The 27717-nt window shown below is 42.4% G+C and overlaps 1 protein-coding gene across 15 annotated transcripts in view; it reads left to right on the top strand.

Moving 5' to 3' along the window:
- Positions 1–25592, top strand: part of tenm4 (teneurin transmembrane protein 4) — a 157060-nt gene extending 131468 nt beyond the window's left edge. For all 15 annotated transcript variants that reach the window (XM_030396579.1, XM_030396680.1, XM_030396665.1 and 12 more), the window contains 6 exons: positions 2931–3103; positions 7250–7485; positions 12057–12353; positions 13937–15551; positions 17699–17841; positions 22581–25592. In XM_030396579.1, coding sequence (XP_030252439.1) covers positions 2931–3103; positions 7250–7485; positions 12057–12353; positions 13937–15551; positions 17699–17841; positions 22581–23339 — 3223 coding nt within the window. In that variant the 3' untranslated portion in view covers positions 23340–25592. The remainder of the gene's footprint in view (positions 1–2930; positions 3104–7249; positions 7486–12056; positions 12354–13936; positions 15552–17698; positions 17842–22580) is intronic.
- The last annotated feature ends 2125 nt before the right edge of the window (positions 25593–27717 follow it).

Genomic DNA, 27717 nt, shown 5'->3' with positions numbered 1-27717 from the left:
CAATACCTCGGTTTGCTGTTTTTAATTGAGAATGTTCGTAATCGTTCACTCCACAGCAGAATCTTCGAGGTTGATGAAGTGATCGGCTTTTATCGTCACAAATTTCCACTGTAATTTGACAGACGGTGGTATTGGATTGCCAACAACTAGGCAATTTATTATTAGTTAGAACAACCTTTCTTAATTAAAACAGAAGAGGGGGGGGGGTGAAAAAATGGGATATTATAATGTAGCTGACGGGACATAAAGCTCGATAGGAAATGGAAATATATATATTTTTGATAACACTAATGTGGTAGAATAAGATACTGAATATTAGCACATGTTCACTGTATGATTATGCTCTGGTTTTTCATACCTTAAAAATGGTGTGTATAAAGCAGATGCAATACAAGAAAGGAATTGTTTGATTTCATTTTTTTTTTCCATTTCAAATGAAACAGTGACTTCATCTTAACCTACAAGCAAGTCACATCATCCATTTTTAATTTAGACCCAATAAAGAGTGTTTGTTTTTCTCCAATAATTAGCTTTGAAGGTCACTCCATCACCTGAGGGTCGGAACCATAATTTCCTGCCGTCAGAACTGAAAAGAGTACCTCCATTTATCACCGCTCGACGAAGTGCACAGCTGACCGTTTCACCTTTATTAATTAATGTGATCTTATGTCGACTGTCATATAGATGGAAATGTTCTTGTATGAATGCATAAACAACACAAAGGAATCACTTGAGGTCAAAAGACATCTTCTGGCATCTAATGTACATGCAGACGCTCTGTGAACGTTTTTTGTCGTACTGACAAGCGCTTATGCTTAAGGGTTACAGTAAATCTATCAAATCGTGTTGCAGTCTGGAGGATTCCTGATATTTCTCCTATCGTCCAATTAACGGGGCAGTAATTCATTTAGTAACAAATGTGCTCAAGCCTCTGGGTTCCAGCAAATGTTACTGCGCAGATTAAATACACCAATAACAGCGGCTTAATCATGTCATACAACTGTATATGGAAGGGAAGACATGGCTGTTGCCTTTAGATCATCTCCACAGACACCAGTCACATTTTCCGAAACTCTCAGGCAGCAAGAGGAAGTGAAAATATGAGAATAACTCACAAAACTGGGGTTAGGTATGCTGGAGGGGACGCTGATGCGAAGTGTCTGGCCTATTGTTGGGCCCCAGCGTGAAAGGTCATAGAGCTAGCATGTGACACAGAGGTGATGCGATCCAAACGGACTCTTGGCCATTCAGGGGGAAAGCAGTCCTCTCCTTCTGCTGAGCACCCTGCCCCCGCATGCCCCCCCTTGTCCACAGAAAGCAAGCTAATAGGCAGCTGAGTTGAAGCAGGGAAGAGCCATTAGAGCTCAGCGGTGAAGCCCAAGGAATGGCGCTAGCTCAAAGCCCTAATTGAGACGGAGAGAGTTTGGGTCAGTGATCAAGCTGGGGCGCGCAGCGTCGCTATAGAATGAGATTTCTGTCTTGTGGACTCTGTCTTTTGTGCAGAGGTGAAGGCAAACAGGAAGAGTCTCTTTGTCCAGTGAATTGAACAGTTAAAAGTGGTACTGTGCAGAGAGCGTGTAACTTCTGGTGCTTTCATTGCCTGTATTACGAACACAAGGGGAAAATCCTGGTAATGAAATGTGAGCAGTATCAAAAGAAATCAAATGCTTAGACATAAATTACTCTGCTATTTAGTATTTCCTGAAGTGAAAAGGTTGAAATGTATCTACGAATCCTAGTCTCTAGTACAGTTGAGATCAGATAACATTTATCGCTGGGAGATGATTCCTCTCCCACTCTTCCTCTCCATATTGGATATTTGAGATGGCAGCACTGAGGAAATATCCGTAAACCAGCACCCGCCATCTCATTTATTAGAGGCTTTATTATGGCAGGCAGCAACATTGTAGAGGGCTTTCCAATCTGTATTCAGCACGCAGATAAAAGTCTTCATCCTAAGTAATGTACCGTTCACTCACTCCCATTCTGGAACACTGGCAATCTGAAAGATTTCAAATTGTTCTATGCTGATGTGCTCTCTGAACGAAATGAAACAATCTGGCCACTCATGTTCCTGTATGTGATGAACTGACTGATTTGTAGGCTAGGGAGATGCTGCATCTCTCCAAGGATTCGCACCTCAGTGCTCCTATTTCATAGACTGTATAATGAGATTAGGTGATATCACTAATCTTTTAAGCTAATAAGCAGTTTTCCAAATGCAAAAAGGTGTGCGCTTGCTCGTCTTGGCCACGACGGTTTTTCCGTGTCAATAGTTGTGTTTTGGTTTTTTTTTTCCATTGTGTGCCTCTGCCGTGAAGTCACAAACTGAGGCGCATTTATATTAATGTCACATTGTCATCCTGTTGGAAGAGCTAGATAACTCCAAACTTATTGAACTTGTTGGTGTACCCGCCTAGTTCATGAACAGGGAACTGCAGCAGACATCAGACACCTTGTCGAAGTTGTGGTGATTGTGCTCCAGTGATCAAAGCTGATACTTCTGAGTTTTATTACCTGAGGCTGCCAACATCCATGGATTTGCTGCTGTGTTTACTGCCTGTGTCGACACATTTCCACAATTTGTGATACCAAGTGGGAAATATCGGACTCTACAAACACTCCCAATACCTACTTATAATTACCACCAGAACGGTTTATCCTCGACAGCAACTCACAATTACGGCGAATCCGAGATGACAGTGCAACTCATTAGGCACATTTATGCACCTACATGCATTGATGCATACCTGACCTGCATTTATGATTCTGTTTGCTTCCTTCTGATTCAACACATCTCAACAAGGCTCAGTACATTTTTCCTGCCTCAACACTGTTTATGATTCAGCTGTAGTTACTGTTTACACGCAGTTTAAGATGACATGCCCCTCTTTGCCTTTTTTGAGTCACATCAATGTATTTCTTTGTAGGTACGACAGTTACGGGCGTCTGACTAACGTCACTTACCCCACGGGCCGAGTGAGCAGCTATCGCACAGACGCCGACAGCTCAGTCCGCATCCAGACAGAGGGCTCCAACAAAGAGGATATCACCGTCACCACCAACCTGTCAGCCTCTGGCACCTTCTACACCCTCATGCAGGGTGAGTGTCTTTTACTGAAGCTCACAAGTGGGGCATGTGATTTTTAAGGTATTTTGTGTCCATGCAGTGCCAAAAGCTTTAACTTCACTTCAGCAACAAAATCTTTGTGTTAATGGTGCTCAACTGCTGATATATAATATCATAAATAGGATCTGCATTCTGCAAACTTTCATTTTTATTTGTTTGCAACCTTAACTCCAAGAAAGTTGGGACGCTGTTCGAAACGCAAGTCGCAGAATGTGATAATTTGCTGCTCAGTACTCAGTAAACATCACTAAGACAATATATTTAATGTTGTACATCATCAGCTTCATTAATTTTTGTGAATATATACTTATTTTATTTATTTTATTTATTTTATATGCACAATGATAAAACAAGAATTCTGTTTAATAATACAAAGACAAATAATTGTGCAGGAGAGGAAAAGAAACCCAAAGGGCTTATATAAAATCCTCCCCCTCAATACAAAATCACTAAAACAAATCAATCAATAGAAAAGAAAGAAAAGAAAAGAAAAAGAAAAAAGGGAAAAAAAAAAAAAGAAAAAAACACAATAAACAACATCAGAAAATATCCATAAAATTGATGATTCATTTCAATTAAAACCCAAATGATGCAAAGATGTGACTAGGTCTGTAGGTATTGTTTGAACTTGGTTTTAAATGTATTTATAGAGAAACTAGATTCTAAAAAATGTTTTATATCATTCCACAGCACTGCACCTTGATAGACAAATGAGAATTTAGCAACAGAGGTCCTACCGAAAGGAATATGTAAATCATTCTTTCTTCTTGTAGAATGTGTATGATAATGTGAGTTAAACTCAAAATAGCTTGGAAAAAAAATAAGTAGAGATGCAGGAAGGCAGATTACTTTATACATAAGAACCCCTGTTTGGTACTTGTTCACCTCATAAATTGTAAGAAGTTCTTATTCTGAAGTTGATGCCAGCAACACATTTCAAACTAATTGGGACAGGGGCAACAGAAGCCTGGGAAAGTTGTGTAACGTTCCAAAATCACATGGAACATTCCACAGGAAAATGGGTTCATTGGTAACAGGTGATTTTAAGATTGGGGCTGAAAGGGGCATCCTCGAAAGGCTCAGTCTTCACAAGCAAGGATGGGTCTCTATTTTGAAACACATGATTGTATAAAGGGTATTTCTACATGTGCTCAGGAACACAGTGTCCCAACATTTTCTGGAATCGGGGTTGGAGACATTAAACTTGTAGAAGGGATTCTCAGGTATCCTCATATGCTCAAAGACACATATTTTGACAGAGATCTCTAAAAGTTAAATATACTTTTTGTGTCCTTCTACTTCCGGATGCTGTGTTGTCGGGGGCAGTAGCTCCTTGTTGGATGTTCTAAGACAAACTAGTGTTAGGTATGGGACCAGACAATAAGTGATTCAAAGAGCTCTGGTAAGATCTCTGTGCTCAGCCTGAAGGAGTCAGCGCTGCAGCAGTTATTCAATTACCAAGTAGTCGATTAGAAGAAAATTAATTACCATCTGTGCTGGTTCCAGCTTCTTAAATGTAAGGAATTGCATTTGCTTTGTCATTTATGACAGTAAATGAAGAGTCTTTGGATTTTGGACCATTGGTTGGACCAAAGAAACATTTTGATGATGTCACTTTGGGCTCTGGAAAATTGAGATGAGCTTTTTTTTTTTTTTAATGATAATAATAATCAGATGTATCATTAAGGACAATAATTGTTAGTTGTTGCCCTTGAAGGGGTAATGTGGGCTGTTGCCATGTGAGCTTACCAACAGTTTTCACAGGACTACTTTGTTGATAGTTCCCATGAAAACTGTTAATAGTGAAGTCTGGATTATCATGAATAACCAGGACATTCCATTCACCACATTCTTACTCTACTGAGGTGGAGACTGAGAATGTTTGAGGTAAAAATATTGTAAAAAAAAAAAAAAAAAAAACCATGGGAAAATAAAACCAAAACTTCATCAAGGGGTTAATTAAATATAAGGTTTTATGATGCAGGTGAGCTGACCTTTATAATAAGATGAATAAGATGTAATGTCTCGCTCCTTCAGTACAGAGCGCACTCGCAGGAGTATTTATTGGTCTTCAGTTGTTTTAATAAAATGTGTTGTGCAACTCCGATTTACCACAATGGAAGCATATATTGAGTTTCTGTCAGAAAACATCATTTATAAAGCACGATGCTGGTGGCTGTACGAGATCCTCCAGGTTTAGGAAATGAGTGAGAAAGATGAAGGCGGCGGGCAGACTGATGTCGTGGCTTCATCCACTTGATTTGTCTCACACATTTTGGCATTCTTATATCCTGTTTAGTACCTGACCAATTGCTTCATTGATTACCCGTTGATGGCTTTGAACTTTCTGGACCCGCATCCATTTTTAAAAGACAGCCCTCCTACACCCCGGAATTAAATGGATCCTTCGCCCTGGCCCTCCCTACTCACTACAAAGCTGTGTCTGAAAGAGAAGATGACAATCTCTGGTTACTCACTGTTGCTCAGTGGACTGCTCACCTCCATGTTGTGACCTTGTCCTAGACATCTGCTTGTGAGAAGCGTGGCGCCAGGAACTCTGCTGTTAATTAATTCACTATTGTCTGCTTTGTAAGCTTGCAACTGGGTGATCACATAACACGCGAATGCACCACCTTCAAGATTCCTTCCTGGTCATCTGGTGTGTTTGTCTTCAGCACGCCTCGGGGTTGTTCATCGTGTTGTCGTTATGTGAGGCTGATAGCTTTGAGGTTCAAGCGAGGTCTTTTGTAATCGTCTTTCAAATTGTAGACGCAACTCCAATCAGACGTCTTCAAGAGATGATAACATATATCAAATATCACCAAAAACACACAAGTCAAATTTGAGTATACGTTATACCTTCAGTGAGTTGAAAAACAGTTCAAGTCATGAAATAGAGATGCAAGTCTGAAATTGTAAATAGATAAGGATATTGCACTGAGTGTGGATTACGTACTCACTTACCTCTATGGAGCCAGAAGCCTTTATGACTGAGTAAGGCATCATCCTTATTTGTAACTGATAACTGAAAATGATGGTCAGGTGTAATGTTCCATCATTCATTTTGTTTTTAAGCAGACTACAACCTCCTTTACTGTCAGTCCAAGGCAAATATCCTCCCCTGGTATGCATACATCACCCTGAGCTCCCCAGTTCAGCTGTATTATCATCTTCAGCTGGTCTCGGAGGCCTCCTCTAGGTGGGGTCTGCCCCAGAGGCTTTTGGTCAACCCCTGAAGTGTCTGTGTGATGGAGAGACATAACGGCCAGTGCGAGGTCAGCCCTGCCTCCCCTGCACATATCTCATGTCTGTGCGAAAGAAAAAAAGGACACAAAACTCAATCTCTCAATTTTCTCCACACAATGTGTATTGTTGTTCTCTGTGCAAATGAAGAAATCCTCGCGTCCACCTCACCATGACATGTTAACATGGGGAAATGACAGTGTATGTTTTGATTTTTTTTTTTTTTTTTTCTGTTAAATGAAGTCAACTCATTATCATAGTGTTTGACAGGCCATTAATTTCCAACTGCTCTTAATGAGAATAATATTAATCCTGGTGCCTGTCAGTCTGCTGACAGGAGGCGAGAAGGAGGCATTCTCTGATGAATGTACAAGAGATGCTCAGTGGAAACATTAGTCACTGGTCTGGAGCTGGTACACAGGCTGTCGTCACCTAGGGACAGTAACAGACAGGCTCAGATTTATCCCTTGTGAATGAGTGTGTGTGTGTGTGTGTGTGCGTGCGCGTGCATGTGTGTGTTCACCCCGCCTTCTCTGTGGCCACAGGCAAGTTAGCAGCTTTGATAGTTTTCATTCCCCCGTATCCTCGAGGCTGCTGCAACAGCTGTAAAACTTTACTTTACTGGCGCTGTGAAACCTCTCGCTATTGATCTTTGTTGTCACAGTCCCCAACATTATCGCGGGGGTTCAGTTAAATACTGCCGCTAAAGGCTTTCTTTTTCCGCTGAGCAGCCATTTTAGGTCATTATGTTTGTGTCTCACCGAGATGAATACTAAGATTAAGTCCTCTTACATCAGCTACAAGAAGCGCTGATTGTTTCTGTTACTCTAATCCTAATCATAACCGTTTCCTCCTATGCCCTCTCTACATGCACAGATCAAGTCCGGAACAGCTATTTCATTGGTCTGGATGGCTCGCTGCGGCTAGTCTTGGCCAATGGTATGGAGGTGTCCCTGCACACCGAGCCCCACCTACTGGCCGGCACAGTCATCCCCACAGTCAGCAAGAGGAACGTAACCCTGGCCATCGATAATGGCCTTAACTTGGTGGAGTGGAGACAGAGGAAGGAGCAGGCTCGTGGCCAAGTCACTGTGTATGGACGCAGGTTAAGGGTAAGCATGCCACATTGCTAAAAGTGACTGGTACTCACAAAGGAGAGACTGTTCAAGGAAGGACGGGTGTGAGAAGAATTTTCTATCTTGAATTTGAATTGAATTTCAGCTACCTCCTTTATGTGGCTGCACTCACGCGGCAGTTTAGCCTTGACTGGCAGACTTCTGCATTCCTCAGTGTGAGTTTGCGGCGCAGGCTAACAGATAACAACCCTGTGTCAACAAAACTCGAAGCTTAGATCCCTCCATTTGCAGAGTGGTGTCCAAGGCGGACACTACTCTGCAATGCACCCTTCCTCGTAGAATACCTTTTAACATGAATGACATAAAGTGCTGCTTTTTTTTAATCTAGCATAAAATTAAAACTGAGATAGAAATTGCGCCTCGTATTATTGTGCAGGGTATTTGTATCTGATAGGCATTCGGACTCATGGATGTGTTGGTCAAATTTGACTTTGTGTATCATATGCATTGTTCTCACTCCTACGTATGGCAGCACGCAAGCACCAACACAGCCAAAGTCTAGTTTTGAAGTTCAAAATAGATTTACTCTGTCTTGTGCACATTGATTATCATATATTATATAGTATTTGGGTGAGAAAAGTCTGTAAAAGAGAGCTATATAGAGATATGCCGCTAAAATCAGGCAACTGACTAAAATTAGTTTTCCTGAGACACAGGGAACAGTAGAAAAGCAGCAGACCTCATCAGACTGCATCCACAAGACCACACGGCTTGTTCTAAAAGTCTTAATCCATAACATTCTGAATTAGACACATCGTTTTTCCCGACGCTGATGATTGGAAGTAGATAAGGAGGGAAACGTCACACTTCTGTCTCATCTTGAGATGTTGAGCGTCAGAAATGCACAGGGTAGTAACACAGCAGCCACTGACAACATAACAGTGGTTACTGGTTATCGTCTTTTTACTTCAGTGTTACTTTCAAACTCGGAGCCAGCTGAACAACATTTGAGAGCTGAGCACAGAAATAGAACAGAGATGGATGAACAAGTATTAATTAACAAGTCAGTTGTCTTAACTGAGCGCTGGAGTTGTTCAACACCAGTGACAACTGCACAGTCATTTGATGTGGGAGTGAATGCAGATTAGAGACAGAAGCCAGATGTTAGTGTGTTAACCTTACCTTGCAAAAATGACACGGATTATCAACAGGTCCTTGTTCGTAATGAGATAAACACAGAATGTTTGTCCATAAAGCATCTAGAGTGGCCCAGTGGAATTTCCCATTAACACGGGGAGCATCTATAAAAAAAAAAAATGTATCTTGATTGATTGGCTTGCAGTGTTTCTTGTCTTGGCTTTGCAAGGCAAACAACAACTTTGGTTAAGTCGTCTTCCACATTCTCTGGGAGGCGACACAGCTAATGGGGAGGTGCCACTTTGTCTGTCAGTGGCTGTTCATTTAAAGGCCCTGTTGTCCCTCTGGAAGTGAAAGCTTCTAATGTATGTTACAGACAATGGCCCCGGGGGTGAGATAGGAAATGGGAGCAGCCTAATGGCAAGAACAGAGGGGATGAACAGAGCTGGAATCATTGAGCGACCTTGAGTGGCATGTCAAGTGATATTACGTGGGTGGTTGGATGAGTGTGTGGCAGCGAGGAGGAGGAGGGGGGGGGGAGCGTCTCGAATACAGAACAGAGGGATGCGTGAGGAACGGAGCAAGAGAGACAACTGTCTGGCTCTGACGTCCGAGCCTTTCTTGTGCTCGGTATCAGCGAAGATGCAAAAGTGTACGGGCAACAACCCATTCCGATGTTTGCGTTCGTGTCGGTGTTTATTTTGCGGACATGACACGCGCATGTGCCTGTTGTGTTGTGCTGCTCGTGTCCTACGGTTTAAACGGATCGCTGCTTTACCCAATTCACAGTGACACGTGCCACTTGGGCTCGCCCCCTTCCAGCCGCACACATCCTGTATGATTTATGGTTTATGTTTTCATGATTTATGCCGCGGACGCCACAGCAACTGTTTCTTTCTAAAGCCTCCTTTTAGACTGAGTAGTGTGTGCATGCACATTCATGAGAGGGTGCTTGTGGCCGCCACTCCGCCGTAGCAAGAATCTTCCACAAACTTCCGCGTGGAATTAAAAAAATTAGATCTCTATATTAGCATTTTAGTACCATCATAGTGTCTTATAATGTAGGGCTGTTTGTTCAAACGAGGCAACACATGAAAAGATGGAACTTGTTTTATTTGATTGCAATGCGAGAATAGACATGACTGGTGTTATTGAAGACAACAGAGTAATGGTTGAATTAATCATGAGGGGGGATGAAAGGCATTTCCACTTGTGAACTGACTCATTGAGATTGTCATTTGACACAGAAGTCATTGATGATGATTGAGAGATCAGATGTTGTGATGTTTGATGTCGGGGACGGTTTTAAAAATGTAACATTGAAGGTCTAATGTGCTGTTACAGTCCCTGTTCTGTCGCTACACATCTCTTCTTCTTCTGCACGTCTTTGAGAATTTCCTTTTAGAGGCAATGTCCAATTTAAAATAATTCCTCTTGAGTGGGTTTTCACTCTCATGGGATCTTGGGATCTCTGCTGTAAGAGGTTTTTTCCACCTTGTTGAGTCTTTGGCGAACCAGATCCTGGCATGAGGAACTTTCTCTCTCACTTATATCTTATTGCCTGTTGGGAGCAATCTCAATACAATCTTTTTGGCCAGGCAGCAGCACCTCTGCTGCCTGTGAAAGACTCTGACTCCAGTGGTGAAGACAGGGCCAGAGCAGCAGCGGTCTCAGTTCCAGTTTCTTACTGAATCTGTAAAAACCTAGGTAGTTTAACAAATCACTGACAAAGCGCAGTAGCAATTTCGCATTTGTTAGCGAGATCTGACACTTTCAATGACAGTAAGTGAAAGTAGAGACAAAACAACACATGTGGACTCCCTGTTCTTATCTCTAGCTCCACTGGAGGACCCCTACCATCAGTCTTGAGGCTCAAATTGCTTGTGTTGCTCAAAACCTTCATTGAATTGTGCTCCTCATGAATCTGTTGCTTTTAGTTTAAAGTAATCCTCTCAATTAGGTATCAGTGACATTAATTGCCTCTGGTGTAATTGTCCCTTCACAGATGAGAGACCTAAGCATGCTTTTCTCAATGTGAGATTGAAAAAGTGAGGCTTCTCAGCAAGCCCCCCTGCGACCTGCTCTGTGAAATGTGTCTGGAAAGAAGCCAGAAGCAGCTCTCTGAGCTATGATGTTTTTTAAGTCTTGCCAAGCGTTTTAACAAGCTAAATGGTTGCATATCTGAACAGCTACTATGTACATCAGTGAGAAAAGAAACATGTTAAATAATACAGAAACAGGAGGGTATAGTTTTAATTTCATCAGGTATAATGTCTGGTGTGGTGTCCATTATCAGGAATTTATGGAGTCTGTTGGATGGTTGCCTCCATGGAGTCTATTGATTTTTGATAATGGACACCTCGGAGATCATTATCCCACTTATACCATGGTCACCTGTCAAAAAACACCCATCAAAAAAAATACATTAATGTAGATTTTCACGAGTTGTGTTGTGTTGTCGCCTGAGGGTTTGACTAATCTAAACGTTTTCTCTACTCCAGAAAATAAGACAAACTTTAGGCAGGACTCTGCAAGAGGAGATTTTAGAACGCTGGAACAGGCAGGTGTCTGTTTGGACACCTTGCAGCCAATCAGAATTCAGTATTCACCCAGACCATGGTATAATATCAAAGTACAACCACATTTTCCAAATCCTCCATTTAGGGATTGGATGGAGATTTCCTCTTACTTACAACTTAAGGCCATTTTCTCCTCTTGATTTATTTTTCCTCTGTAGCTTCTGCTTATACAGGCTGCTGACCGAGAAACATAATGTTCGGCCTGTTGGTTGATCTTTTTGTCGACAGCACAGGAGCTGCCTCCGCAGTTAAGCTTGGTAGCATGTCGGACTCTGGGCCGACCTGAACATGGCCTGAAGGATTAACACGCTTCAGAGCAGTGTCTCTCTGCTCTGATCACAGTGTAGCCATGGGTCACTGTGTGCAGCCTCATGCATTCAAAAGAGGCAAAAAAAAAAACGTGAAGTGTCATTTAAACAATGTCCTGAGTCACCCAGGAGAAGAATTGATTTTTTCTCCTCTTTTCCAATTTACGGAAATGGCTAAATAAAATGAGAGTCATCTCCGCCTGGTAATTCTTTTCAGTAAGCAGCGAAAATGAATTTAATGATCAATGTGGCTCTAATGTTTCTTGCATGAATAGGCAACTCCCACTAAGACTGTGCTGAATTTTTACACAAACAAAGAAATATGGTAATTCTTATAATTTCATCACTTCAATGGCTCCTGCAGTCCTGAGATACAGCTCCTCTGTTGTAATTAAAAGCTGAGAAAGGAAGAGTATGAAATAATCACTTTGTGATTAAAGCTCTCCTCATAAGGCGCCACCTCAGAAGGGCAATGCACCAATTCCTCTGAATCATTTTAAACTTCCAAACATGTTTATTCCCTCTCAGTGGATTAGCTGTGGTCAAATTGAATGTTCCTGACACCTTGCATTCTCTCCTATAGGTTCATAACAGGAACTTGCTATCGCTGGATTTTGACCGAATCACCAGGACAGAGAAGGTCTATGATGACCACAGGAAGTTTACATTACGGATCCACTATGACCATGCTGGGCGGCCCACTCTGTGGGCACCAAGCAGTCGTCTGAATGGAGTCAATGTCACCTATTCCTCTGGGGGGCATGTGGCAGGTATCCAAAGAGGCACCATGTCTGTACGCATGGAGTATGACCAGAATGGCAGAATCACCTCTCAGATATTTGCTGATGGCAAATCATGGAGCTACACTTACCTTGAGAAGGTATGTATTGTTGCTGTAATGATGAATAAATGGTGTACATTGCTGCATTCACATGGATACAGGCAAACACCACCTGGATGGAACAAAACAAACTTTCAGGACTGGCAGGAAGGCAAAACAAAACACACGTGACGATATGTTGCAGTGGTGACGTTGTATTGGACCACCAGCAAAGCAAATAACAAGCATATAGAAATAGCCAATCTTTTCACTGATGGTGTCGTATGTAATTATTCTAGTAATACATGAAACTATAAAATGCTGCATTCTCTCAATATTCTACTGTAAACTTTAACATGAATTCCTCCAAAACATAAATTACCACCTAAATGTTATGTCAAATGATTCATTTCAGACATAAATATTTGAAGAAGAGGGGAACAAGTACAAATAATTGGCTTCTAGTTGTCTTGATCATCCATGTTTTGTCCATGTATGAGGCAGATATGTAACATCCTACTGTACATTAAATCAACAAGGATGGCAAGAAGTTTAACTCACTGTTACATTAGTGTTGCCGCTTTTCTCTGACGGCCTCACCTAATTTGACCATCGTGCTCTCGTCCACTGAAATGAAAACCGGTTGGCCGTCTGCCTGAATCCACGTGAATGCAGAATTTGTAGGGACCTGTTGTACAGATACATTCTGAAGGTATGTTTGTGTAAGAACCTTGACAGGAGATTTTAGACAGAAGTTAAAAGTTAACTTGTAATACTGCGGCAGTGTTTGTGCTGCTTTATCAGGCTGTGGCACAGATATCAGCAGAAATGTAATTAAAACCTGTCTGCTGCGCTGCAGACGTTATACTTTGTAACCGTAGTCTGACAGCAAAGCTCAACCTGAAATAGCTCTGAAGAGAAGAACAGAGTGAACCGTCTCTTTCGACTCACTAACTCAAGGCGAGACTGTTGTGGAGAAGGCGAAGAGCTGCGATTCCCCAGCTTAGATGTGTAATATGAAAATGGCAGCCAATAACCTTGTTAATAGTCTATCGTCCCTTTTCAACGACCTCTAAGTGCTGGCAGCCTTAGAACTGATTCAAACACTCATTTATTGGTGCAAGAAGGGCGTGAATGGAGATTTTTTTTTTTTTGATTTGCAGAGTTGTGAAAAATTCCGCTGCCTCTTACTGTTTGGATCAAAAGATCTCACAAATGAGAAACAAGAAGCAGCATGTTTGTGAAATCATCTCTGAAGGAAATCTTAATGTCACAGGAATATCACATACTCCACTTTCAGATGGGAATTAGATTCGGTCTGAATCAGACTTGCATGCATAATGTGTCGTATCTTTTGACATTTTGCTTGTCCTTTTGTGGTATACCACTGTCTTTTAAGTGAAAGTATGTCGTCACAGTGTGTGGGTTATGCAAGGAATAGATTCAAATCAACTTTTTGTCTTTTGTTGGCTATCTAATTGTAATAACTGGTGATAAAGTAATGCTTTTTTGTCAATAACACCATATTTTTATTTTAAGCTTGTATATCATTTTGTGAAACCGCCCATTTATGCAACGGGCAAATCTATCAAATACATTATATCATGTCAAGACTGACTGACTGTTTCCTTTTCTCTTTACAGTCCATGGTACTGCTGCTCTACAGCCAGAGGCAGTATATCTTTGAATTTGACAAAAACGACCGACTGTCCTCTGTGACCATGCCCAACGTGGCACGGCAGACACTAGAGACCTCCCGCTCCATTGGCTACTACAGAAATACCTACCGGCCCCCTGAAGGGAACGCTTCAGTGCTCCAAGACTACAGCGAGGACGGCCAGTTGCTGCAGACCACCTACCTGGGCACGGGCCGCAGGATCATCTACAAATATGGCAAGCTTGCCAAGCTGCTGGAGATCCTCTACGACACCACACGCATCGGTTTCTCCTACGACGAGGTGGCAGGCATGCTGAAGACGGTCAACCTGCAGAGCGAGGGCTTTACCTGCACCATCCGCTACCGTCAGATTGGCCCACTGATCGACAGGCAGATTTTCAGATTCAGCGAAGAAGGCATGGTCAACGCCCGATTTGACTATGTGTACGACAACAGCTTCCGAGTCACGAGCATGCAGGCTGTCATCAATGAAACGCCGCTGCCAATCGACTTGTACCGCTACGACGATGTGTCTGGCAAAACGGAACAGTTCGGCAAATTTGGCGTGATCTATTATGACATAAATCAAATTATCACCACTGCAGTGATGACCCACACCAAACACTTTGACGCCTATGGGCGGGTGAAGGAGGTCCAATATGAGATTTTCCGCTCGCTCATGTACTGGATGATGGTGCAGTATGACAACATGGGGCGAGTGGTGGCGAAGGAGCTAAAGGTCGGGCCTTATGCCAACACCACGCGCTACACCTACGAGTACGACGCCGATGGTCAACTTCAGGTGGTCTCCATCAACGACAAGCCTCTGTGGAGGTACAGCTACGACCTGAACGGCAACTTGCACCTTCTCAGCCCTGGAAACAGCGCACGCCTAACCCCGCTACGCTACGATATCAGAGACCGCATTACTCGCTTGGGAGATGTCCAGTACAGGATGGATGAGGATGGCTTCCTCAAGCAGCGAGGGAACGATTACTTTGAGTACAACTCAGCTGGCCTGCTTGTTAAGGTGTACAACAAAGTAACCAGTTGGAGCATCAAATACCGTTACGATGGCCTGGGCAGGAGGGTGTCCAGCAGAAGCAGCATGGGCCACCACCTACAGTTCTTCTATGCTGACTTATCCAGCCCCACTCGAGTCACCCATATGTACAATCACTCCAGCTCCGAGATCACTTCTCTGTACTATGACCTGCAGGGACACCTGTTCGCCATGGAGCTTAGCAGCGGGGATGAGTTTTATGTGGCCTGCGATAACATAGGCACCCCTCTAGCTGTCTTCAGTGGCTCGGGCCTCATGATCAAGCAGGTCCTCCACACAGCATTCGGGGAAGTTTACCTCGACACCAACCCCAGCTTCCAGCTCATAATCGGCTACCAGGGGGGCCTGTATGAGCCGCTCAGTAAACTGGTCCACATGGGCAGGCGGGACTACGATGTCCTTGCTGGCCGCTGGACAACACCCGATCATGACATCTGGAAACGCCTCAACAGCCGCCGCATTGTGCCATTCAACTTGTACATGTTCAAGAATAACAATCCCCTCAGCAACAATGAGGAGATAAAGTGCTACATGACTGGTAAGTTCACTTGACACGTGTTTTTTACGGCGAGGATTTGATGAAAGAAATCCCCCTCCCTATCCTTCCTTTGCAGAGAAAAGGGGGGAAATATAAAAAAAATGTGTTACAAAGCTTCAAAATGTCAATAGAGATTTCCAAAACTACGGCTTCCATCCTTCTCCAAAGTAGCAGGCTGCAGACTTGTCAGGGCGACACTTCAAGCCTTTAGGCGGTGTGTATTTGATGCTCAAAACCAAGATTTTTCTGTGAGGTATTCCTCTAAAAGCTGTAATGAAAGTAAGAAAAATCATGCTCTAAATAATCCCCACAAATATTTGCATTGTTTACAGGTATTAACTGTTCATTAATAGGAGTTGGCAGATGTTAAACGAGTCCTGCTGCAGCGATCAATTATGCATATAACTTGTTTATGGCGGTAAAATCACATGTGCGGAGGGGGGGTGGAGAGTGCACCATATCTTAACCCTGCGAAACGGCTGTTGTTTGCAGCTTAGCAAACAATACTCATTTCGCGTTTCTCCGTCACATTCAGTGTGTTTTTATTCTAAACAACAAGGCACAAATGGAGGAGCAGACGCTGCCAAAATTAAATTGAAAAGCAGTGTGCTAGAGAGGCTTTTAAGAGCTTCCTCGTCGGGACACTGAGGTTGTTTTTCTGTGTGCGTGTGTGTGTGTGCGTACGTGCGTGCGCGTGTCCGGTGGCTATCGTTTTGAAAGTGCTCAAAGGGAACAATGCTGGTACAGCAAAGCCCCCTCTGTTGTTGAACACTCAGGTCCCTTCCCAGAAATATCACATCGTTTTCTGTTGCTTTGTGGTAGGGAGGAGGTAAATGGCAGTGAAAGCACCCCAGCGGAGAAGGAAGGCACAATGGATCCATAGAAAACCTTAGCCAGGGCCAGTTGTATCAACCTCTTTGGCTTGAAGGAAAACAACATTGTTAAGGATACTCGGTGAACACTCTGTGGTTAAATCAATCAGCTTCAGCCAGATCTCGTTCACAAATGGGAGATTTAATTCTCTATGTTCGTCCCGCATTATGTCTACGTGATAATGCGCATGCTGGCCATCAAATAATCCATTTTTAATTCTGTTTTATCCTTTGTTCATTTACCTATAGACAATACCGAGCCGAAAAACAGTCACTTTTTGTTCAGGTGGAATCCGGGCTTCTATTTCTTTCTGTTCAACAAAGCTATTTAGCCGGCTGCCAAACAGAAAGGCGTTCAGCTTCACAGTCCACCATTAGGGGCTGACTGGCATTTGAATGCTAAGCAGACTGTTAGATATACTGTAGTGGGTCTGCTTCAATTGTGATTGATGGCGCTGACATTTCCATTCCTTTCACTAAATTATCAGGGTCTTTTCATTGTCCTCAAACAAATTCTTATTTAAAAAGGCTTTGTCAGGTGCCACAATGTGGCAGTGCCAATCTGTGACAAACTTGCCCCCCAAGTGTCACAGCAATGATTCCCGTGTCCATAACAAACACACTGAAAGGGGCAAGAAACAAATGGCTCCGACGACGCAGGCTTTTGCTTCCAGTCATGTATCTTTCTCTGTGATATTCAGAATTAATAACACCTTATCACACTGGCTGGCAGGAGCACCTATAACCACAGCGCTGGTGGCTGCTATTAGACGATCCACATTATCGTGATTACACGCATTTGAATCCCGGACACGTCACTTTCTACTTTTTCAGCATCTCATTAGAAAAAAAAAAATCATTGCCGAAGAACCCGCTGAGTCTTCAAGATATCTCATGTTGAAGTCTCGGCTGCTTTAAAATGACACGAAATTACAGTATGTAATTATCAGCACCACAGACACTCCAGAGTCACAGGCATTTCTGGGACCCAGCTGTGTGTCATTAGCGTGGCACCTGCAGGAGTGGACATGAATCATTGCCGCCATCTCAAGTGTTTATTACAGCTTGTCCACTTTCCCAAACAAATCAAGTGCTCAGACTGAGCGAGGAGTATTTCAAGGGGACAGCCACTTGACCGCAGAATGTCAACTGTTAAAATTGAACAAATCAATTCCTAGTGTTTTTATGGTTCCTCTAGAGGCAGAAATTATTGTTTCTATTAAGACCGCTGTGCATGTAAATCACTGTTTTTATGCTTTCATCCCTCTTCTGCAGATGTCAACAGCTGGTTGGTGACCTTCGGCTTCCAACTGTACAACGTCATCCCCGGCTATCGCAAACCGAACACGGAATCCATGGAGCCATCCTACGAGTTAGTCCGTACCCAGATCAAGACACAGGAGTGGGATAGCACCAAGGTAATGCGGTCACTCTCACATATCCCCACCTTTCACCTTGCCACGGATCACCTTCTTTTACCTCAGCTTGCCTCCTCTCCGACATCATTAGCAAATAGACATGCTCTGTGTAGCCAGACTCCCAGAGGAGCTGCCAGCTATCAGGCCAAAACACAACCCAGTGAGCCAGGCCCCTGCCCCTAGTCCCCATCTTGGGGGAATGGGGTCAGGCTAAACAGCTCTTGTAATTGTCCTGCCATTAGGGAAATTCACTCTCCATTCCCCCCACCACTGGCCATTGATTTCATCTCAGTCTTACACTGTTAGCCAAGGTCTGAGAAGTAGTAGACATGCTCTGATTCCCGCGTTTATCAGCCCTTTTAAGATGCCTCCAACCCAACTGAATTATTGAAGAGGCCACTGTTGTCTTGGGTTTGGTTACAGCTGGACTAGTGAATGCCACCCATCAGGAGGCCAGATTCATGTTGAGCGACACTCAGGCTGCAACCTTAACACTGTGGGTATTTGTTGTTATAAAACATTTGTGGGCCTACTGAGATGATACAAGCCAGAGTTATCTGAATCTGTGACCTCTGATCTGCTCAGCCAACCATAATGGGCAGGCGCAGCAACTGGGAATAATAAACAGAGTCAGCAGTGATAGTCAGAATATGCTGCAGTACCATCCACTGTTGGACTTGGAGCATTTAAAGGAACAGTTTGCACCTAAATCGGAAAACTTTTTTTTTTTCCTATAATCTATAGTGCTCCTTATCCGTCTATATTGTTTTGGTGGGAGTGATATTGCCTGTAGAGATGTCTGCCTTCTCTTAAATATAATGGAGCGAGATGGCACTCAGCTTGTAGTGCTCAAAACACCATAAAATACATCTGAAAAACTCAACACAGGGTTCGTACGGGTGCTTGAAATCCTTGAAAGTGCTTGAATTTCAATGTTGTGTTTTCAAGGTCTGAAAAGTGCTTGGATTTTAGTTTAAGTGCTTGAAAGTGCTTGACATTATAACTCTGTGTCTTTCACAAAATTGGGATCAGACTGGATAATTAATTTCTGAAGTTTTTGCTATTATAGAATATAATTTTAGATGTTTACAGCATAATACAATGTACATAATTGTGATAAAAAGTGAAGAAAAAAATCATAAGTATATATATTCCTTTAGATATACGTATTTTACCGGAATTTACAGCAATAAGGTGCTGGAAAATCTTAAAAATGACCCTTAAAAGTGCTTGAAAAGTGCTTGAATTTGACCTTGAAAAATGTGTACGAACCCTGTCAACAGCAGCGTCTCTTTCCGGAAATCATGACCAGGTTACTGAAGATAATCCACAGACCTTGTTGCAAGCAGTTTCATGTAGGACCAGTTTTATTTCTACGGATTTCTTCCTCTCTTCCATGAGTAGATGCACACTTTCCTCTGTGCAGTGATACAGAGAGAACATAGTTTTTATATAAAACAGCTCATTCCAAAGACCGTGGATTATTGTAAGTAATCTGGCCACGATTTCTGGAAAAAAGACACCGATGTTGACTTTTGCAGATGTTGAAAATGTTGCTTTGTGCAATCTAGTTCCATTAGATCCAAGAGACGGCAGACATCCGCAGAGCCAATATCTCCGAAACTTGTCAGCCCACACAAAACTATCTAGAGGGACACATTTTACAACTGGTAACAAGAAAATTATTTACTATACATTTGGGGGTCCTTTAAAGAAAAATAAATCAAAAGGCAGACACCTTTATTTCACATTCACAATCATTCAGAATTTCATTTCAAACCTTTTTCCCACCTGTGACACTGAATAAAATGTCAGCATAACCCTCATTAATAGCATTGAATTCAAGTGTTAGCTGAAAAGAATTGCATGTGAATAAGTGCTCCGGTGTGTTTTATTCAAATTTCAGGTCATGAAAGGAATTTCAGTCTCGAGGCATTTCGGCACACCATAGTCAATTACACAAGAAATGAGACACTCATGAATCCACACTGTTATTATACAGGTCATATACAACGTGTGAAACCATGATAGCAAGAATCCCAGTTACTTCTAGCTTACACCACTTTGGGAGGGTGACTGTCAAAGCCTCCTGGGACTGACTCATGCATGCTGCCTGTGCCTCGCACTCCACTGAGACTGTCTGAGCTCACCCAAGGTGGCGATCTACAAAGGAGCTGCAACAGAGGAAATATCTAATTGAAGGCGCTCCAGTTATTTCCATTTCAAATATCCGAGAGTGTATATATGGAAAGTGCCGTAGATTAAAAATAATAAATCAGCAGACATGCAGTTGCAGATCTGACTGAATCAGTCGTCACCTCACACCTGACAATTTAATCAACATTTCCAAATGCCAGAAAAACCATAAATCAACAGGCAATTTCATCATTTTCATTTCAAAATGACTTAATAGGTTTAATTGCTGAGGGGATCACTCTCGGTATGATTGGTGAGATTCTGTCTTTTTAGTAACAGCAAGCCAAAGCCATCCGGTTGTTTCCATTTTTAACCATCAGTTTCTTGGAAGCACGTCGTGCCATTATATTGCAGTTTGTTTGTGTTTGCTTCATTTGGAAGCGCTAAATAAAAGTAGGTCCGTTTGACTAATAATATCGTCGAAAGCTAATTTTTCATCCACATACCCGGCCTTTCAAGTATATATTCAAGAATTCCCATGATACAGCGCACTGTAATATCTCTAGAAATCATGTAACTGAGGCTTTAAATAGAAACGTTAGCCTAGATTTGAAGGTTTTACTCGTTTTTGTGAGAGAGCTCTTCCTTCAGCACACCTCTGGAGTGCGCCGTGTAAATGATATGTAAAAGGAAGGATGGAGATAATTAGTCTTTAGGCTGTGTACGAGGCGAGGCGATGATATTCTTATCTGGAATCGCTGCTTCGAAAAAAATGGTGCGCCGAGCTGGTAAACGGCGTGTTGATCCTCACTGCAGATGGCCAGACCAGCCTAATTAAATGCAGGGCTCTTTGAAGCATAAATATAGCTTTAAAACTACATGCGGTACGTCCTGCGCACTTGGCATTTTATTCTATTTCATACAGGATAAAAGTATGCCTGCCGACTATCTCTCGTCATTTAGGCCCTCTATTTTGCCTCGCTGCTGAATCCGTACACAGATTGAAAAATGCCATGAGGGGCCAGACAGATTAGGTTTGTGCTGCACGAGGTTTGATCTCTCACTCTGGGTTGTGCTGGAGGCTGATTGCACCCCATGCTATGTGAATGATGCCTTTCTGGGAGTGTCCCGGGTGGCTGTTTCTGTAAAGTGGAGGACATTGCCCCCTCTTCCCCCCCACAGCGCCCCCAGGACAGCTGACCGGGTCACACTGTTGGCACGGTAAACAAACATGGAGTGGCATGGTGTGAAGTGTCCCCCCGGGCCATCTCTCCCGAGGGGCCCGACAGCACAGCTGCCCCCCCCCCCCCTCCCCCCCGCATAGTGTTTCCTCTTCATGCGGGATCTGATGCGGTGTCACGTCAAACAGCAGACAGATACGCCGGTCACTGCAGCCCGCTCCGTAATCCTCAGCCCCACCCGGCCCCTCAGCACGTAGCCTCCGTCTAAGAGAGGCGCAGAGAGACAGAATTAGAAACTGTCAGCAGAACTTTGAATGTGACGCTCACAGCCTCTTATCTAAAGCAATGGCACGAAGGCGCAGTTTTTTGGAGAGCCTTTTTGCTGCTGCTCAGACGTGTCCGGGCAACAGTCTCGCTATGTGTTGGCCATCTTCCATTTCGTATCACTCTCCTCATTTTAACATCCCCTCTCTCTTCCTGAGGAGTATCTCTTGTCAAGTAGTATTAGGACAAAGTATTAATTTTCTCCAAAGGGAATGTGGTATCTATTCAGGGCTTTGATCCCTTAAGGTATAATGCATATACACTCGTTACCAACTGATTCCTGTCTCATATTTGGCTCAGCATGGCTGTCACAAGACAGTAATTTCACCCTTTTTCAAAATATCATGCCTGTCACAAATGATCAGGGAGATTTGCATTTGCTGACAAACACCTCTGCCCCTACCTTGACTATGTGTGATACACTCACAGCTTCAAAGAACCGCGGATTCACGGTTTGCCGCTAATCATGAATGTTAAGCAATTACATCATTATTTATACACCTAATTTAATGAAATATGTTTAATTAAATAAGAATGAGGGATCAATGGATTATTTTTCCATACAACCTGTAGGCTTTCATTACTACGCCTCCAATTCCTGAATCAACAGACAATTAGGAAATAGTGTTCAGTTCCTAAAGGAAATCTGTTTTCACCATATTTTAGACCCTGATCATGTTTTTTTTAGTTGATGTGTTAAAAGTCTTGATTTCGATCACACTGATATTTTACAGAAGGTGTGGAATCATCCTCATTCAGTCATGAGCATTTACATAAAAAATAATAGCTTATGCTCTGTAGTCATAGCATTGAGTTTGAAGTGTTTGAAGTATCAGTAATGCAGTGTGAATCTTTGTTTGATAAACGGGAGAAAGCAGACAGTGCTGCTTAGTGCTCATGCAGAGGAGGATAAAGGTTACATACGGAGGTGTGAGGCAATCAGAAGTTACAGCAAATATCTAGAAAGAAGACTTCTAATCAACGGATATTGTGTAAATCCATTTCTGGCTCTGAAAGCAAATGGAAAATGCATTCTACAGTCTGTGTAGATGCTGCGGGGGCTGCGTGACTAAACAGTATTGTCTTTGTGTTTTGCAGTCTCTGCTTGGCGTTCAGTGTGAAGTTCAGAGGCAGCTGAAGGCCTTTGTGAAACTGGAGCGTTTCGGCCAGATCTACAGAGCCAAAAGTGCCGGATGTCCTCAGACGGAGGACGAGAAGATCTTCGCCTCGGTCGGCTCCATCTTCGGCAAGGGGGTGAAATTTGCTATCAGAGGCGGTCGCATCAGCACTGACATCATCAGCTTAGCCAATGAGGACGGGCGCCGAATGGCTGCAGTTCTGAACGACGCGTTCTACCTTGAAGACCTCCACTTCACTATCGCTGGAATGGACACCCACTACTTTGTCAAACTGGGCTCAGTGGAGGGAGATCTGTCGCTCATTGGCATGACGGTGGGTCGGCGCACGCTGGAGACCGGCGTCAATGTGACGGTGTCTCAGGTCAACACTGTTCTCAATGGGAGGACTAGGCGCATTACTGACATTCAGCTGCAGTACGGCGCACTGTGTCTGAATACACGTTATGGCAGCAGTGTGGACGAGGAGAAAGCCCGCGTGTTGGAGCTGGCCCGGCAGAGGGCTGTCGCCCAGGCGTGGTTCCGGGAGCGCCAGAGACTGAGGGACGGAGAGGAGGGCTCGCGAACCTGGACTGAGGGAGAGAAGCAGCAGCTCCTGGGTTCAGGGCGGGTGCAGGGCTATGACGGATACTACGTGGTCTCAGTTGACCAGTACCCTGAGCTGGCAGACAGTGTCAACAACATTCATTTCATGAGACAGAGCGAAATGGGCCGAAGGTGACATGAACACGGGGCTCTGGAATGACTGACTCACATGTAGGACATGGGACTTCTTGCCAAAGACAGTTGTGTACATGACCACTTTTTTTTTTTTTTTTTTTTTTTTTTTTTGACTGTGCTCAACTCGGTTTTTAATATACTGTAAAAAGAAAAAAAAAACATGGTTGCAATCAGTTGCACTGTATTAATAGAAGAGTGCCCTTCTCCTTTTGAAGATTCTTTAACAGTCTTTGCCCTTCAAGTGCGGCTGCTAGAGGATGAAAATTTGCGATGTCTGTGACTTATTTTTGTGACTCCATTTCCTCGTTCCTTTTGGTGATTCTGTTCAAAGGAATCCAAGAGGAGTATTGGTAATGCATTATGTTCACTGGCTCACTCTGCTGCCAGACTTGCAGATTGTTATTCACAAGCTTGCTCCATTCTGCCTTTTTCTGCGCCTCAGCCAAGGAGATTCCTTCTCTTTTAATCACTTCTTTTTTATACTTGAAACCCTCATAGCCCCAGTCATCCATAAATAATGAGAGAGATTTCTGTTGGCGGTAGAGCCCTTCATCAAAACCCCGGCTGAACTTGTCAAAGCACCTTCATTTGTGTGATGTCTTGTAATTTTTTTTTTAAGAGGGTAGATTCTCATCTGTGGTCTTAGCTCGGAAGGCTTCGTTGCACCCTGACTGTGCATGTTGACGGCCTTCTTTACGAACTACAACATTTGCAAAACTTGCTTAATCAAGCTTAAATTGTGTGGTAAAGCCAACAAAGGGATATGAGGTCACTTTTTTTTTTTTTATTTAGTGTGTGTTTTATTTTTTAAACAGGATGTTTTTTTTTTTTTCCAAAGAAGAAAGTGAAAACACAGAACAAATTTGCTCTCTGCTCCTTTTTATTTGACTGTGGTCAAACAACTTGATTATGAAAATAGTGAAGAGCCAACCCTGTAAGAAAATACTGTGGAATTAATGTCTGTATTTAACAACAAAAGGTATTTTACAGGAATGGTTTTGAATTACATTTTAGTTTTGTTTTATAAATAGCTATATGAATTAACAGTATAACAAATGTGAATTTAAAAAAAAAAATGTGAACTATTGTCCCTTTTATTGTTAATTGTTGTACTTGAACAATACTTAAGGGTGTTTCAACACATGGAATAAACTATGAAAGGTGGTTTAGTTAAATCAATTACTGTGTTTTTCATTAGACGGACTACGTTTTGCTGATCTCGATTGCATAGGAAAGGCAGTGTTTGTTTTTCAGTGAGCTTAAGTCAGTATTTCCTCGCCACAGTGTCCGGTCAATTAAAGCATGGGGTGAGGATATTTTTAAAAAAGTGACACTACAAAGATGGCTTAAGAAAACAGTCTCATCAGTGTGATTCATACTACATTAACATATTGACTGCTGAGATGGATGGCATTGTGTTGTGGCTGAGATGAAAGATACAAATTGCCTTTGCCCTAAGGGCTGCCCGCAGGTCAGCAACGAAAGTGCTTTCATTCTCCAGAATAGGGCTCCACTTGGTCCCATGGCTGGCTGAAATGCATTAGACCTGCAGGTGTACTAGTTCCCGTTTACAGACTAAAGGTCGTCTATACACGGCAACCTTGGAAATAACCACACGTGGACACATTCTAGCTCCCATATGTCCGTTTCCTCCCCAGTGGAGACCGCAAAGGACAATTCTGCTCATTTGAAAATGTCATTATGTGAAAATTCAAGAGGAGTCAAGACTATTTTGGAAATTGTGACATTGACTTGACTCCTGGTACTTTTTGAACTATGCCAAGCCACTGCACACTCTTGACTTTCTTATCATTTTTCCATCAAAATATGAACTGTTTGTGTGTGTAGGGGTGGTGGGAGCATGATTGAGTGTCTCAATCTGTACAAACGTTAAAGGAAACAGTACACAGTTATTTTTTTTTTTCTGCTGTTGGTTGATTCAGTGATGTTTCGTTTCCCAAAAGAAAATATGTATGTTCAACATTATATGAATGAAGGATATTTGCATTGTGGAATATTGCACTGAGAACTGTTGCGTCATTAGACTGTATCTTTTTCTAAGGTTTTGGACTCATTTTGAGTTTTGGTTTGTTCTCAACACTGTGTTTTTAGCGCTTCTCTTTGACCATGTAAATATGAAGACATCAAAGTAAGCTGTAAATAAAATGCAAATGTAGATACCTCTTAGAGCTACATCAGTGACCCTGTGTAGTCTTAAGGTAGGAAAAAAAATAAAGGGAATATTTTGTGTTTATTTTTTGTGTTTTGTTCTCTGCGCTGTATATGACAAGAACATATTTTCTGCTGAGACATTTTAAAGGTCCCATCTAATGCTCATTTTAAGGTTCAGATTTTTATTTTTGGTGTCAGCTAGAAAAGATTAACATGCTGTCATGCAAAGAAACACATTATTGTTCTGTTATTGTTCAAAGCTGCAGCATGTCTATTCACCTTCTCTCTGAACGCTCGGTTTACTGCCTGTCTTTTTAAGGCCCCTCTGACAAATAGCCAAGTCTACTCCGATTGGTCCGCTCTCACAGACCTGAGCAGGCACAGCCCACTGGGTTTCCAGGTGTGACATCCCAACCATACTGTAGTCCTGACAGCTCATTTGAAGGCCCTGTTTGAATACAGACTGTGCATTTATCTGTGCATTGAGCATTTTGATACTTTCCAAGTATTTTTCAAGTACAAAGTGTTCTTCTCGAACACTTCTCAGAGTATTAGTTACTTTTTAACCATTGATGTTTAATGCATTATCAACAGCAGGCGTTTAGTCAAAGAGCTTTCTGTTTCTTCAACTCTTCAGTATAAATTATTCCTGACTCCTGCTCTGTTCTGTTCAGTGGTCATGGTCACCTCTCCAACTCTGCACGTCTTTGTTTTATTCTGTCCATATGTCAGCATTTTCATTGGCCTGTTTGTGACTGGATCGCCTAATTGGCTACAAAATTGCATATGAAAGGTGTAGCTATTAATTCAAATTGTACTCAGTACTCAGTTATGAAAAGTAACTAAGTAAGTTACATGGTGAAATGCATACCAAAGTACAAGTAAAATTATAGACTTGAGGAAATACTCATAAAAATACCCAAAAACATGACTTCATGCAGAGATTTGAGTGGGTGTAATAAATCACTTCCACCCCTGCAATAGTTTTCCATCATGATGGGTCGATGTAAATAAAGCAAATCACTTAGTCTGATTAAATTCAATTAATGCAGATGTACACATAAACTTAATGTGTTTTTCAATTATTAGATATAAAGTTACGGTTAGTTATGCGGAAGTTAAAGTGCACTTCTCAAACATTTATTATTCAAGTATGTATAAAAGTAATGCATTTTAAATCGTTTTGAATTGTCTAATCATTAAATGTGACCCTTTATATTGAACTTATTAGATTGAAAATGTACATTTAAATACTTAAAGTCATTGTTTTAGTCAGATTTTTCTATAATGTATATAAACAGCACCCGCGCTGCATAATTGAAAAAAGACATGAAAAGCTGACTCTCTACAATATAGGATCTTTAATTTCTATAATAAGCAGACTGCCTGTTTTACTGTTCATCTGCATCTGAGCTTATAATACATACATTAATTCTCAACCTACAACACATTTCGTAAGGCTTTAATGAGGGTAATTTGATGCAATATGATAATGCAATATTGCACCACGTGTCCTTATTTAGTTAAACATGCATTACCACCTGTTTTAGGCCTTGAATCTATTAAATTCTCACATGGTGTGAACATGTGGCTCCATCACCAGCACATAAAATACTGACTATAAAGAAAAGCATCTCTACAGTAAATGTATTTCACAGTCGTAAGACAAGAAGCCACAAGGGATGCTGTGCAAAACTTGACTATTAATTAACCTGTCAAAGTTGAGGAGCGATTCTTTGATGTTACAAAAGGCAGCAGGAGACTGTGTTTTTAAACTTGATAACTTTGTTGAAACAAGTGGAGCTCAGGGGCTAATCCTGTTAGCAGCCGGGGTGGCTCGGGAGTTAGCTGCCAGTATGCGGTGGCGGCAAGGGAGCCTGGAACATTTACACTCACTGCAGGCGGAGCGGAGCTCGGTGCCCAGAAGAAAGAGTGCTGGCCTGTTTTACCTAAGCAGACAGCACTCTCGTTTGTTCTTCTCCACTCTTCCATTAATGTGAGAGGAATAAACCGCTGACATCGCTGCGTGACGGACAAGCTTCATAGGCAACGATCACACCCTAATGTTTGCTTTAGCTAGTTTGACTACACAAGTTTTTTGCAAAGTAAATTTCAAATCGGCGGCTCTCGTCTTCCTGGAGACAGCCTGAGCCTCAAGCCCCGCATGACTTCTGTAAAGAGGATTTCTTTACAGGGAACAGAAAGTC

This window comes from Sparus aurata, chromosome 2 (assembly GCF_900880675.1).
Source record: "Sparus aurata chromosome 2, fSpaAur1.1, whole genome shotgun sequence".
Taxonomy (NCBI): domain Eukaryota; kingdom Metazoa; phylum Chordata; class Actinopteri; order Spariformes; family Sparidae; genus Sparus; species Sparus aurata.
Note: the sequence above shows the minus strand (reverse complement) of the source record. Positions and strands in the feature narration are given on the sequence as shown.